Source organism: Crocodylus siamensis, chromosome 4 (assembly GCF_052110815.1).
Source record: "Crocodylus siamensis isolate JL-2025a chromosome 4, ASM5211081v1, whole genome shotgun sequence".
In the NCBI taxonomy this organism is placed as follows: Eukaryota; Metazoa; Chordata; order Crocodylia; family Crocodylidae; genus Crocodylus; species Crocodylus siamensis.
Genome location: NC_143398.1, coordinates 56,334,092 through 56,346,914, shown reverse-complemented (window position 1 = coordinate 56,346,914; position 12,823 = coordinate 56,334,092). Strand labels below are relative to the sequence as shown.

Here is a 12,823-nt window from a genome sequence, read left to right as displayed (position 1 = left end):
AGAAGCAGCAGTACACCTTGTGCCCCTCCTACTTTTCCCTGGGGAATGCCTGTGCCACACGCTCTCTGGCGCGCAGCAAGTTACCCCAGGTGGAATAGGGGAGGCTAGGGCCAGCATTAGGCTGGCCTCAGCAGTCTTACCTTGGTCCTGGGCACCTTCTGGGGCTGCTGCAGCAGCGATCCTGCCACTTGGAGCTGGGCCAGCAACCGGAGTGTGGCTCCAGCTGCCCTTTTTTTTTTCCGTGAGTTTTTTTGACCCCAGGATCTCCCAGGGTCAAGCCCCACTTCTCTGCCCCTCCTCCCATGCTGCTACCTTGCAGCACAGAGAACAGCTGAATGTGCAGTATCTGGCTCTGCAGACATGTCTTTGGCACCACATACCACACAGCCATGCTCATCTAGATGCAGCCTACGGTGCCTTGCCTTTTGCCTAACTTCAAACTAACACAGCTAACAAATGGTCTCTACTGATGGATAAAATAATGGTTATCAACCTTTTAGACTTGAGGCACCTTTCAGAAAATGCCAGCTCTTAAGTTTTCACTTGATTTTTGACTAGAGAAAAAATAGAGCAATTCTAGGATCTGGAACCAACATTCAAGGGAAGTGGTGCTGGCTCCTACCCTGGGGGTCTTTAAGAGGAGGCTTGATGCCTACCTAGCTGGGATCATTTGAGCCCGGTTTTTTCTCCTGCCCAGACAGGGGGTCGGACTTGAAGATCTACAAGGTCCCTTTTGACCCTACTTCTATGATTCTATTGCTCTAAAACTTAGAATGACCACAAAAGTCAGAATGGTTTTGGCACCATAGATACCTATTTGAAATCTCTGGTTTTGTCTTGTGAATCAAATTTGCACCCCTAACAGTACTGGCAGTGTGTGAAACCCTGCTGCACCTTTGAAAGGTTCTCCAGGCATCTTGGTTGAGAATCACTGGGATAGGAGGTGAGGGATAGAAGGTGAGAGATACAGAGGTCAAAACTGTCATGTCACTGGAGTATATCTTTGTTGCCTGAGCTTTGACTGGGATGAACTAGTTGGGGATGATCTTGCTTTGAGTAGGTGGCTGGACTAGATGACCTCCTGAGGTCCCTTCCAACCCTAACTTTCTATGATTTTATATGTTAAGATCAAAACTTCTTACAATGTCTTGAAATACTTATACATATGTGACAAGTGGCAACTCTCGGGGCCAGGTCTCCTACTGGCCTGCCCACCTGTCTCGGAGGGACAATCCACCCAATCCCACCTGCCATGACTTTGCTGTTCCCATACATGGATGGTACGTGCAGGAGATTGCCCATTACTGCCCCAAAGCCAGGGGGCACTATCTGTGACTCCATCTTCCCCACACCACAGCCCATGCCTTGAAGATGGCCTCCAGATTAATATTATTCCCAGTCTGAAACTGGAACAAACTGAGTCCAAAGTTGGGCTCCACAAACACACATTCACACTACCTCCCCTCTCACAGGAGGCCTCTTCCACTCTGCCCCTCTCTCATCGGGGCCTCTGGCAACTGCCCGTTACCAAGACACACTCCACTTTCCTGCTTCTCCTTGAGCGGCCCCTCTTGGGCCATCAGGCTTCGCTACTCTCATACTGGCCTTGCCACGCAGCCCCTTTGGTTCCTGCGAGTTCCCCTACTCTACGTGGTCCGGCCTTGTGCCAAACCCTGGGCTAATTCTGCCCCAAGCCTCTCACCGGGCACAACTTCTCACTCGGCTGGTCTTTGGGCTGTCCTTCAGGCCTACTCTGTGTGGGGCTTCCCAATGCTTTCCACACTACCCCCTCTGGGGTCTCCAGGATCTGTATCCTTGCTAGGGTCAAGCACCTACACATGGGCATACCTCGCCCCCACTACTTCCCCAGCTGCTTCCAAAACCCACCTGAAGATGGGAGCTGGGGTTAAGGTCATCACCTTTCACCAGAGAGGTAACTGGCCCGGCATTTCCTGGGAACTCCCGCGCCACTACGAGCCCACCAGGCCTCCCTTCCCCAGCATGGTGCATTTTTAGGTCATGCCCAGGACCAGGAGCCTCTAAACCATCCCCATAAGCTCTTGCCCTTACCTCCAAGGTTGTTCCTGCTGCAGCTCACCTAGGCGATGATTCTGCCTCTCCTGGCTGCAGCAACTGCAGCCTTTATATGCCTTGTTCAAAATGGCTGCCTAACGCTCATCAGGCACCTGGGTAGCTGCCTGCCTCTGCCCTTAAAGTGGCAGGCACCCAAAGGTGCCCTGCCACGCTATATTTAAATAAAAATAAGTATTCTAAATCCATCAGGGTCTGTCAAAAATACTACATATTTTTCCAAGTAAAGGAAGAATCGGAGGGAAATAAAATCTAACTTTTATACTTTTTATGAGTATTGTAGAATAGGTCAAGTATTGTATCAAGAGCTTCCTTCTGTGGGAGATTCAGGAGCTCTGCTACCAGGACAAGGAGACTGACTAAGTCATCATTGGCATTAAGAGCCAGTCCCTGACTGCAGAAGAAAGCATCTTGTATATTTATATTAAGTTTATCCACTCAGCCTACATAGGTGGTCCACAGTCTTTGCATCTCCCTAGCTGAGCTCAGTGTTATAATTTTGAATATGCATGACGCCATGATGAAAACTCACTCTCTCCAGTTCATGGAAGAAACGCTACCCAGTAATTAACAGCACTTGCTTGTAGTTCTGAATACTTCAAGTAAACTATATTTGCTGTCTCCTTGCATGTTTTCACAGAGAAGCAAAGAGATAGAAACCAGTTTTCTCAACTATTTCCCCATCTCTATACTAATAAAACAATGCATATGGGTTACACAAGCATTTTAGAAAAGAACTGAAGTACAAAAAGGTTAGCTGATTAAGATAAATTATTTAAATCTTCCATTTATATCAATCCACCCTAACCAAGGGGTCCTGGGTTCATGACTGGGCTTCTGGCGCAATATGAACAACAAGGATCAGCCCTAGCTATTCTTCCAGCCTAGTTTCAAAATAACTTGTTAAAGACATTTATTTTTAAAATGCATTTGGGACATGAATATTAAGGAGGGAGAAGAGCTTTACAGGCTAAAAAATAGTAACAGCACAAGATTAAATGTCTAGTGAATTTAAACAAATAACAGCAGCATGTTGGCTGCCATGATCCCCCTGCTTTACCTGTGGAAGATTAGGGTGTTATGTCTTGTGTTGTGTAAGGGTTGACTGTGTAATTTTGCTAAGGGGTTAGACAATGGATTTGTGATTTGGATAGAGTTGATCTTGGCTTAAGCAGGGCATTGGACTATATGACCTCTTGAAGTCCCTTACAGCCCTCCCTACCTCTCTGATTTTATGAAATTCAGATAAGAAATTAGAAGATTTCTGCCCATCAGAAAAGTAAAGTTTTGGAAAAGTGATTGAGGTAAAGAACATGAATTGCTTCAGAACTGAATATAAGCATATGGAAAGCACAAGGCCATAGACTAGGAAGTTCTTGGATCGACAAACTGCATGCATGACATATGGATTCAAGCATTTGCAATCTTCGTATTGGGGTATGGAGGTAAACACTTTGAACCGCATAGTATGCGCCTGTAAAATCTCATGCATCTGCAGCTATGGAGAAATTTTCTTCCTTTCATGTGGTACTTGACCTACTCTACCTCCTCTTCCGGGGCCAAACCAATCACCAAAATTTAGGTTGGGCAAGGAATCCTGATCCCCATCTGCAACCTGCAACTCCAGCTCAGGTTGACAATATTAACCAATTTCTTCCCTGCATTGCTGTGGTCATTATCTCCCATTCTTTTCATCTATCCCTTTCTTTTGTGCTCTGTGAAAGTGTGTATGAGTTTGCTTTGGGAGATGTTTAGAAATCCATAGTTAAACAATACTCCTAAGTAAATCTACATACAGGTAATACCCAAAGAAAAATAAATATGCAAATCATGTAAAACTTTCTGATAAAATAAGAAAGATATATCAAATGTTGCTTAGAAAGTAGAAATGCAGTTCCATCTATTAGTGTTGAAGCATTAGCCTTAGCTTCTGAATTTCATTCCATTCACTGTCTTATGCCATGTTTTAACTTCCAATAGAAATTTTCTTTTAGCAGTTTGTAAATGTATTTAACTAAGTTATGTAAAACAGCTAGAAACTGATTTGAAGTGGCTCCATAAAGTAAAACTGATTTGGGCTAAACCTGTGCAAAGAATGTATGTGTAAAAGCCTGTATGCTGGATGCCCTGCCTCCAAAATGAAGTGAACAGCAATCTCTTCCCAGTAAAATGTGTTAAAAATTAATGTTGGGAGACTAGTTTAACAAAAAGAGCTACTTAAGTGTTAAATATTAAGAACGACATAATGGTGCAAAAACCTGAAAGCCCTCCCAATTAACAGTATCTTTCACGCCTACAAAAGTTCTATTCTTTCATTCAATATTTACATGTTTGGAGTGTTCAGAGTTCTAAAAGACTTTTTTTCCCCTTAAGAAAGTAACATAAGAAACTGTGCACTACCTGGGGGAAAGGGGAGGGGAGGAATACCATCTTCTATAAGACTCTATACATTAGGAACAATATATCATATTGTGTCTATGTTTCCCCTTAATACAGCTCTCAAAATATGTATGCATTTACTGTAGAACTGCCTGCTTTTATGCTTAGATTTTTTTTGCAAAAGTGTTTTTACTGCTATAGAACTGACAGAACAATACTGAATACTGTAGGGCTTATGGGCTTATTAGGTTAGCTGTTCAACTAATTACCATAATCATGTAATTGGCTGTTTTCCAATGATACATTTGATAAAAACCTAAATGTCATCACAACATTTAACATTTCATTAAAATCACCTTTAACTGGGAAAAAAGCTATTAAGCAAAAAGCGGTGGACCTTTATTCTTAAGTACTACATTATAACTACCACTAGTGAACTGCCCATCAAGAATAACTGTGGATGGGGGGGGTGGGAACGGACAGCCACCATCCTGCGCTACCACCGCCTCCCAGGAGTGTGGGGGTGAGGGAAGGGAAGTTTGCACACCACCACCCACCGCCCTGTACTGCTGCCGCTCTGCATCCAGCTGCAACCCCCCTGCCCCACACACACACACCCCTGTCATTCTTGACAGGCGTTCTTGACACAGCACTGGCTAGAGCCACATCCCAGAAGGAAAAACACCCCTCAAGAATGTTACGGACAGAAAGATGGACTAAGCCCTTTATGTATATAGAGATTCTCCCCATCGAGAGCTTTATGGATCTGCTTCCCATACCCTCTCTCATTACCACTGTTTCTTACTCCTGGGTTTGCTGCAGACACCATATTTACTCAAATCTAAGGCGAGGTTTCTCCTACAAAATCAGCATGGGGGAAACAGCCCCTTGTCTTAGAGTTGTGTACAAAATGGAGGTGCGGCAGGCAGCTGCTGTAGCTATAATTGTAGACCCGAGTCCAAGTGAGACCCACAGCAGCCACCTACCCCTCCCCACCCCCCTCACCCTTCTGCAACTTCCGCTCCTGATCTCACTCCGGCCCCTTTCCCCACTTACCGTCAGACACAGCTTCCCATGGAGCACGTGGATTTCTGTCCCCTGCCTGGCCAATCAGCAGTGCTGATGCTGCCGTGTTGCCTGGCAAAGGCTTCTACATGCTGTGCTTCTGGAGGGAACAGAGCCCGAGTAGAATCTGATAGTAAGGGAGGGTTGGGGGAAGAGGGAAGTGGGGTTGGGGAATGGGGAAAGAGGCACAGACTGGGACAAATAGGGGGGAGAGGCAGAGACTGGTGGGGAGAAGAAGCAAAGAATGCAAAGGAGTGGAGGGGAGAAGTAGAGACTGAAGGAAGAAACTGGGAAGCAGTGGGGAGGTGCACAGCGTGTAGAATGAGGACGAAGAGGCAGAGACTGTGGGGAGCAGGGGATGAGAAGGCGCAGGTGACAGGTAGGGCAGGAGCTGCATAACCCCACCAGCCACTGCTTTTCCTGCTATAGGAGGAAGGGCACACACATTCAAGATGCTCTCTGATCATTAAATTCTATACCTGGAAAATTATAGCAAATTTATAAATATTTCAAATGTATAATCTAATTGGGGTGGTCATCCTAAATTTGGGGTCATCTTGGATTCAAGTAAATATGGTAAATGGAAAGGGCTTGTTTTTTTTTTAATGGTAAATTGCCTCTTTCATTTGCCAAATAAGCAAACAGGAGTCTGAAAATCATTTTAGGGACTAATATTTAAAGGCATTTACCTTTGAAGAGGGTACTGCTGTTGAACCTGATGGGGATGCATCTCTTGATGTTTTCAATGACTGACCTGAAGGCCTTTCTTTACCTAAAAAAAAAAAAAAAAAAAAAAGTAATTGAATGTTAAAGTTTTGCACTACATACATATTCATTGGCCTTGTAAAACTGTAAATGAAGATTCTGTAGCCCGTTAATGAAAAATATTTTCTCACCCTCTGATGACAATAATCTAGTGATATTCCTTTAATTTATCAAAAATAAAATAACCTGCTTGATGAACCAATGGATGGCAGAATTTTGTAAGTATAATATACTTAAGAAGGCATATTTTCTCTCATTTCCAGCTTTTCATTAGAAGACTATATTGTTTTGAGTTGGTAGGCCAATATAATTTTATACTGCTGTAACAAAACTAAGTAACAAGTGAAATGAGGAATTCTACAGCTTTTCAATCTAACACTTTCTCTGATCACTGATCGCAGAACCTAAAAGAAAACTTCAGAAGGACAAGCTTAGGAGGCATGGGATACACCCACATGGAATCCATATGACAGGAGAGATCCTTTGTAGTATTAAGATTTTATTCTGAATGTTGAAGTCAGCAAAGGTACAACAGTACAAATAGAAGTTACTATTGTAACCACAAGTCCAAGAGTAGCTTTTCCATGTCTGACCATCTGTATGCCTGCTGGGTGTTGGGGTGCCAGAAGAAGCAATAGGATAAAACTTATTACTTTGTGGTAGTCCGGGGTCAGCAGCAAAGCCATATATGCACAGACTCAGGCCTATCTCCCCAAGGAAGCTAACTGCAATAGTTAGTGTGCTTGGTCATTCTTTATATGCTCTGGAGGAAGGAGAAGTTAGTGTATTAACTCTTCCTCCATGTCAGGGCCCCTCACAAGCTGTGTCTCCTGGTTACTACAGATATAAGCAGCAGGTCCTGGTCTTTCATTCAAAGGAATGGAAGGAACAACGTTTTGGGGAGTACCATTTATAAAACCAATTACAAAATTTAGTAGCATAGATTTTCCAGATCATAAACTGTGATGCTAGTAGACAGCAAGTATCCAAGAAAAACAATGGAATTGGAACTTGTTTGACAGGAATAAAGAACTATATGCAGATGTCATGATTATGTATACATATGTGGGTGAACCATATATCCTGGCTCACATAACCAAGCTTCTGTGGAACAGCTTTTTGCTTCCCACAATGCTCCCATAACAGGGTAAGCCTCATATAGCTACTGCTGTTTGGCCATTTTGTTTTGGGTATTTACCTGAGCCCTCAACAGGATCTGGTCCTTTATCTTTATTTTTAAAGTATTAACAGGACATGATCTTTCATCATATTTCTCCAAAGCAAGGTTTTCCTATCAAATTATATTCGAACACTGTTCTGATCAACAGTATTTAAACCCTGTTCACTCATCAAGTAACCCATTTTAAAATTCAATTACCAAAATAAGCATATTTAGAAATAACATTTTTCAAGACACAAGCCATTTTAAATAGAGTAATCGAGTGTAAACTAGTGTAGGGCGTTATATCCAGGTTTAAGAGTGGATATCTCACTATGGCTAATAGTTTCTGCACTACAGAACTACATACCAGGCTAATTTGTTACTTCTATTTTAATGAGACAACACTATGGTATACAATTTGATTGTATATTAATGAACATTACAAAAGGATGCAGCATTTTTGTATAAATTGGAAAAGTACGTCTCAAAATATGCAGCATTTTTCTGTAATTTCTATTTAGCCTGACAGCATTAGACATCATTACAAGTGGCTATTCCAAAATACTGACAAAGTTCAAATAAATCTGCCTAAACTTATAGAATGCTCTGGGGTTTTCCTACAAATTTTATAGCCTCCCTCAGAGATGGTCTGTATTTCAGTGGTGGATGAAGTAATTCCTTAGTTAATTAAATTCCTTGGGATTAGCATCCCAAAACACCTAAAATAAAGATCAGGTAATAAGAATCTGGATGAGGTAATCAGGAGAAGAAACAAAAAGCAGACAAAAGAGTTTGTGCAGTTTCATTAGAAAGTACTTGTGGAAAGATGTCTGTATACACCCACATAATTTATAGAAACAATGGAAGCAATAAAGTTTGAAAGAAAACATGGATTCTACTCTATTGAGATTTGCAAGCTTACTATTTACGGAGCTTTAGAACATTTTAAACAGATAAGGAACACCTCTCTGACCTTTGAAAATCAGGCCATAAATTGGATGATCTAGCTTTAGATGGAAGATTTTGCATTGCTTTGAGGGAAGCAAAATTTGAAGACTCAAAATGTGATGAAATGTAAAGAACAATTAAAGGACAAACATTACACTAACAAAGTTCTAAGAAATAATCTCACTGTTTTAAAATTTAAAAAATAACATACTTTGTATATGGTTCACCCCTATTTTTTCCTCTTTTCTTCCTGGTCACAAGGAGAAACAAGGAGAAATCTTCAACAAGTACTGCTGATGGCAAAGTTGCTTGTATTGGGATCCAATAAAATACCATCAGGAAGAAGCAACAGAAGCACTTGATGCTAATGGAAAATATGCTGTACATGGAAAAGCTATGAAAGCTGAGATGCCTACAACCAGCCTAGTATTGTTAGTGAAAAAACAAACACTTGTGCAGTCCCACAAGAGACATTAGCAAATATACATAAGGGAAGCACAAGAATGCTGTGCAACACAATGGCAAAGCAGCAGCAACATATTGTTGCAATAAAAATTCTAGTGTCCTCATTCTAGAAGGAAAAAATATAAAGAGAAAGATCCTATATAAAGGAATCAATTTCACCTCACTAATCAGTTTTCATCATTAATCCAGCATTACCTTGCTGAGAAGAAATATTTCTTTTATGTAAAGATGACATACTTCTGCTATGCTGGGACTGGTGGAAAGGATAGACTTTGCTTCTTTCAGGGGAGTAGCTCCTACTGCTGACACTGGACCCAGATCTGCTGTGTGGAGAATCTCTTCGGTTCACAGGCGATTCCCTGAAGAAAGGAGAGTCCCTCTTATGTGGGGATCTCTCTCTTATATAATGAGAAGCATAGAAGCTTTTTCTTCTGAAGCCATCCCTGATGTCCCTTTGAAAGTAACAGAAAAATAAAATTAATAACTTTTCTTTATTCTTCTTACAGACACTAAAGAAATTTAGAAGTTCATAAATAGGTTAAAAAGGCAACTTATCATGCCTCCATTAAGAAGAAAAAAGGGAACTTTTAAATTAATAGGCAATTTAGGCAAAATAAACAAAAAAGATATCCAAGTAGTAGAATATCATATTTTCTCACATACAATATAGCCCCAAATAAAACACTCCTTGTTTTTGGAAAGCAGAATATAGAAAAAAAAGATTTTCCCAGAGCTGCAGCCGACTGTGTGATAGAGCATACAGGAAGTGGGGCATCCCAAGAAACAGTCTTGGTTCAAGCAGCAAAAGCTTCCTGCCAAACCAGGAACAACATATTTCCATGAGGACCTGCTTTTTGGCTGGGGACAGACATTACATATAAACCAATTTAAGTGATCAGAAACTAGTTTAAACCTGTAACAGAACAGATGTTCAGTGCACATAAACCAGTTTGAAAATGGCTGAAACCAGATAGAAATAAACTTCGTTGAATGTAGTATCAGACTTAACTGATTTGGCTCAAACCAGTTTATGCAATTTCTGCCCCAGACTCCTTCCTGGTTTAAGATGAACCAGACACCCCCAGCATCCCAGCTGCTTTGCTGCCCTGGACAGGGCTCTGCACCACAGCAGAGCTGGCCCCACCTCTCTGCTCCCTGACTGGAGCTCCAGCAAAGATTTGCAGGGTCTGCCTGGCTTCTCCCTGCCCCATCATGCAGGGATCCTTCCCCCCTCTCTCCCACAGCATGGACCATAGCCAGCATGTGGTATGCTAGCTAATGCTGAGAGGTGTCTGTGTAAGGCAGATAGAACAAAGGCAGACAGGACAGTGTCCACTTAGGGCTTTTTGAAGATAATCAACAGATAGCTGGTAATGTCCCTCCATTCCTTCCTTGGAAAAAGTTGTTTAAGAAGAGCTTGAACTAATGAGAGAGGCTTTTGTTTTGCTAATGGCCTGATAAATGCTGTGCAACTCCCTACCGTGTAAGCAAAGGCTGTGTAACTTCCCTGCTACCTCCAAACCTAGTCAGAGGAGCACTGAGGAGTGCTGACCCCTCCCTAATCCTGCTGGGGCCTGGCCACACCCCCCCACACCGCAGCTCAGTACTTCAGAAGGGAAGGGAGCACTGTTCTAGCACCCCCCAGTTTCTAGCCTGAGCCAGTGCAGGCATGTGCCTGCATTACTTCAGTCCAGAAGGGATGTCTGTACAGTTACAAACTGGTTCAGCCTAGCCAAGTTAAACTAATCTGCAAAGATTGAATCAATTCAGACTCAGGCTTTTTGAATGTCTGTCCCTAGCCTGTCATATAAGCTATGACCCCAGACTCTTGCAAAGGCAGTAGTAAGACTATTAGTTCTTTACTGTATGTAGTTCTTTATACAAGTTCCTGTAAATAAAGTGTTGTTTTCATCTCACAACTCTCATCATATCACTAACAGCAGCTTACTTGCTGCTTCAAGCACAAGCTATAGTGCTCGGCCAATATCCAGTGTTTTAAAAGGGTTAACCACAGGGCTCTGTCCCTTCAGCTTGCTAAGCCAGAGATGAGACAGCCACCTTGGCAGCTGCACAGCAATCACAGGGATAGCCTTCCCACTTAATAAACACACCCCAATTTAGAAGGGGATGATTTAGGGGGAAAGGGTGCATATTATATATGGGAACATATGTGAGAACATACAGTATTTTCAAATATACCGCAGTCATATGATCATTTCACATTTTATTTTTTTTCTTCAAATTCACTTCCATTCATGCTGGCCCTCATTATGGATACTATCCAAGTTTAATTAAATATAAACAAACTAAAATAGGACTCAATACAGTACATAAAACACAGTTCACAGTCTTTCACTGATGTAACCTCAATACCCAAAGCCATTTGTCTCAAGTATTCTGATAACTGTAATCTCTTGCTGTGTTAAATCTCATTTTGGACTTTGAGCCTATATCCATTAATGTCAATGGCAAAACTTAACGCTAGATTTTCACCTAGTATAAAATACTTTTCCTGATTTCAGTGCCACATGCTGGTTCATAACATCTAATGATATAGTCCTTTATATGTAAGATGCCTAGAATGTCTGTCATATTAAATGGTCTCTAAGTGGCATTGACATATACAGCATTTATTAAAATAATTTTGTTTTCAACTGTAATGATTACAAGATTACTATAAACTAAACTTTCCACTAGGCAGGCTTCGGATATATTCTGGGTTATAAACAAAACACAGTGATTACATCCAAGTTCTGTTAAAGCATATGTGAGCCCAAAAACCAGGCACAAATTCAGTCTGAAAGTTAACAACTACCACCACTAAATATAGATCAGAAACATCCTAACATCATAGGTTAGGATTTGCAGTGAAGATATGTGAACAGCTTCCTTTTATCAGTATTACAGAGCCAGAGGATAACAGAAAAAAACAGCATTTGAGGGAGCTATAGCTTATTTTATCACTTTTATCCTTCCTTGTTTTAGGTCAATATTAAATATGTGACATGCAAAGATCAGTGCAGAAGCTATGCTCTGATTTACCACAGTATAGCAACAGATAATTTACACTGCTGTAGGAAAAAGAGCCTCTTCCTGTACAGGTAGTGGGCAATAAGTATTTAATTAAAGAATTCTCTACTTGGAGGAGTGGGGGAAGGGGCGTTCTGTACTTTTGCCATCACAGTGAGGTTAGTGCACTAGAGCTAAACCCATTATACAGATATGATTTACACTAGTTTGGCTCCCAAGTGCAAACTTTTTACACATTGACAACAAATCTAGTGGTTTATACTGATTTAAGAACACGAAAAATATCCTCATTAGACAAATCCTCAAATTTACTGTGTATAACAGACTGAAAAACGACATCTGTAGTAACATCCATTGTTATTTCTGATAGTTTAATTTTAAAAATAACAGCCTGAGAAAGCAGGAGATCTAATTAAATATACAATGTGAATGTGTGCGGATATGTATTAAAAATGAGAAGTTATGCAAGTGATTTTAACAGATATTCTATTTAACAAACTGTCAGTGTTTCCAGATACAGTCCCATATGAAGTTTCATATTTTCTAAGCTTTAAAAGTGCATTATTTATCTGGATGGTCTTTAAAGGATGTTTGAATACACTGCTAAAATAGGGGCTAAGTTTATATTATCATGCTTATAAGAAAAAGAATTAGAAAGCTGCTTCTCAGGCATACTCAGAGATTTAAATGGTTATTCTGGGCAGTTGAAAATTTCAATAGTGTATAAAAACAGACAGCTTTTGATTTTTTTAAATAAATAAAGTGCAAGCTTTCAGGCAGACTTGTATACCACATTACTGCCCAAAGCAAATTTTTATGGGCAAGTTATTAAACCCCTTTAAACAGAGAAGTTTATTTGGAAATGTTAGCAGAGCCCCAACTACTGCATTCCTATAGCATGTGCCCTGACATTCATGG

The 12,823-nt window shown here is 41.1% G+C and overlaps 1 protein-coding gene across 3 annotated transcripts in view; it reads right to left on the bottom strand.

Moving 5' to 3' along the window:
* Window positions 1-12,823, bottom strand: part of PPHLN1 (periphilin 1) — a 125,132-nt gene that overhangs the window by 67,513 nt on the left and 44,796 nt on the right. For all 3 annotated transcript variants that reach the window (XM_090042347.1, XM_090042346.1, XM_090042345.1), the window contains exons 6-7: window positions 9,071-9,327; window positions 6,225-6,307 (exon numbers count right to left, since the gene is read on the bottom strand). In XM_090042347.1, coding sequence (XP_089898473.1) covers window positions 6,225-6,307; window positions 9,071-9,327 — 340 coding nt within the window. The remainder of the gene's footprint in view (window positions 1-6,224; window positions 6,308-9,070; window positions 9,328-12,823) is intronic.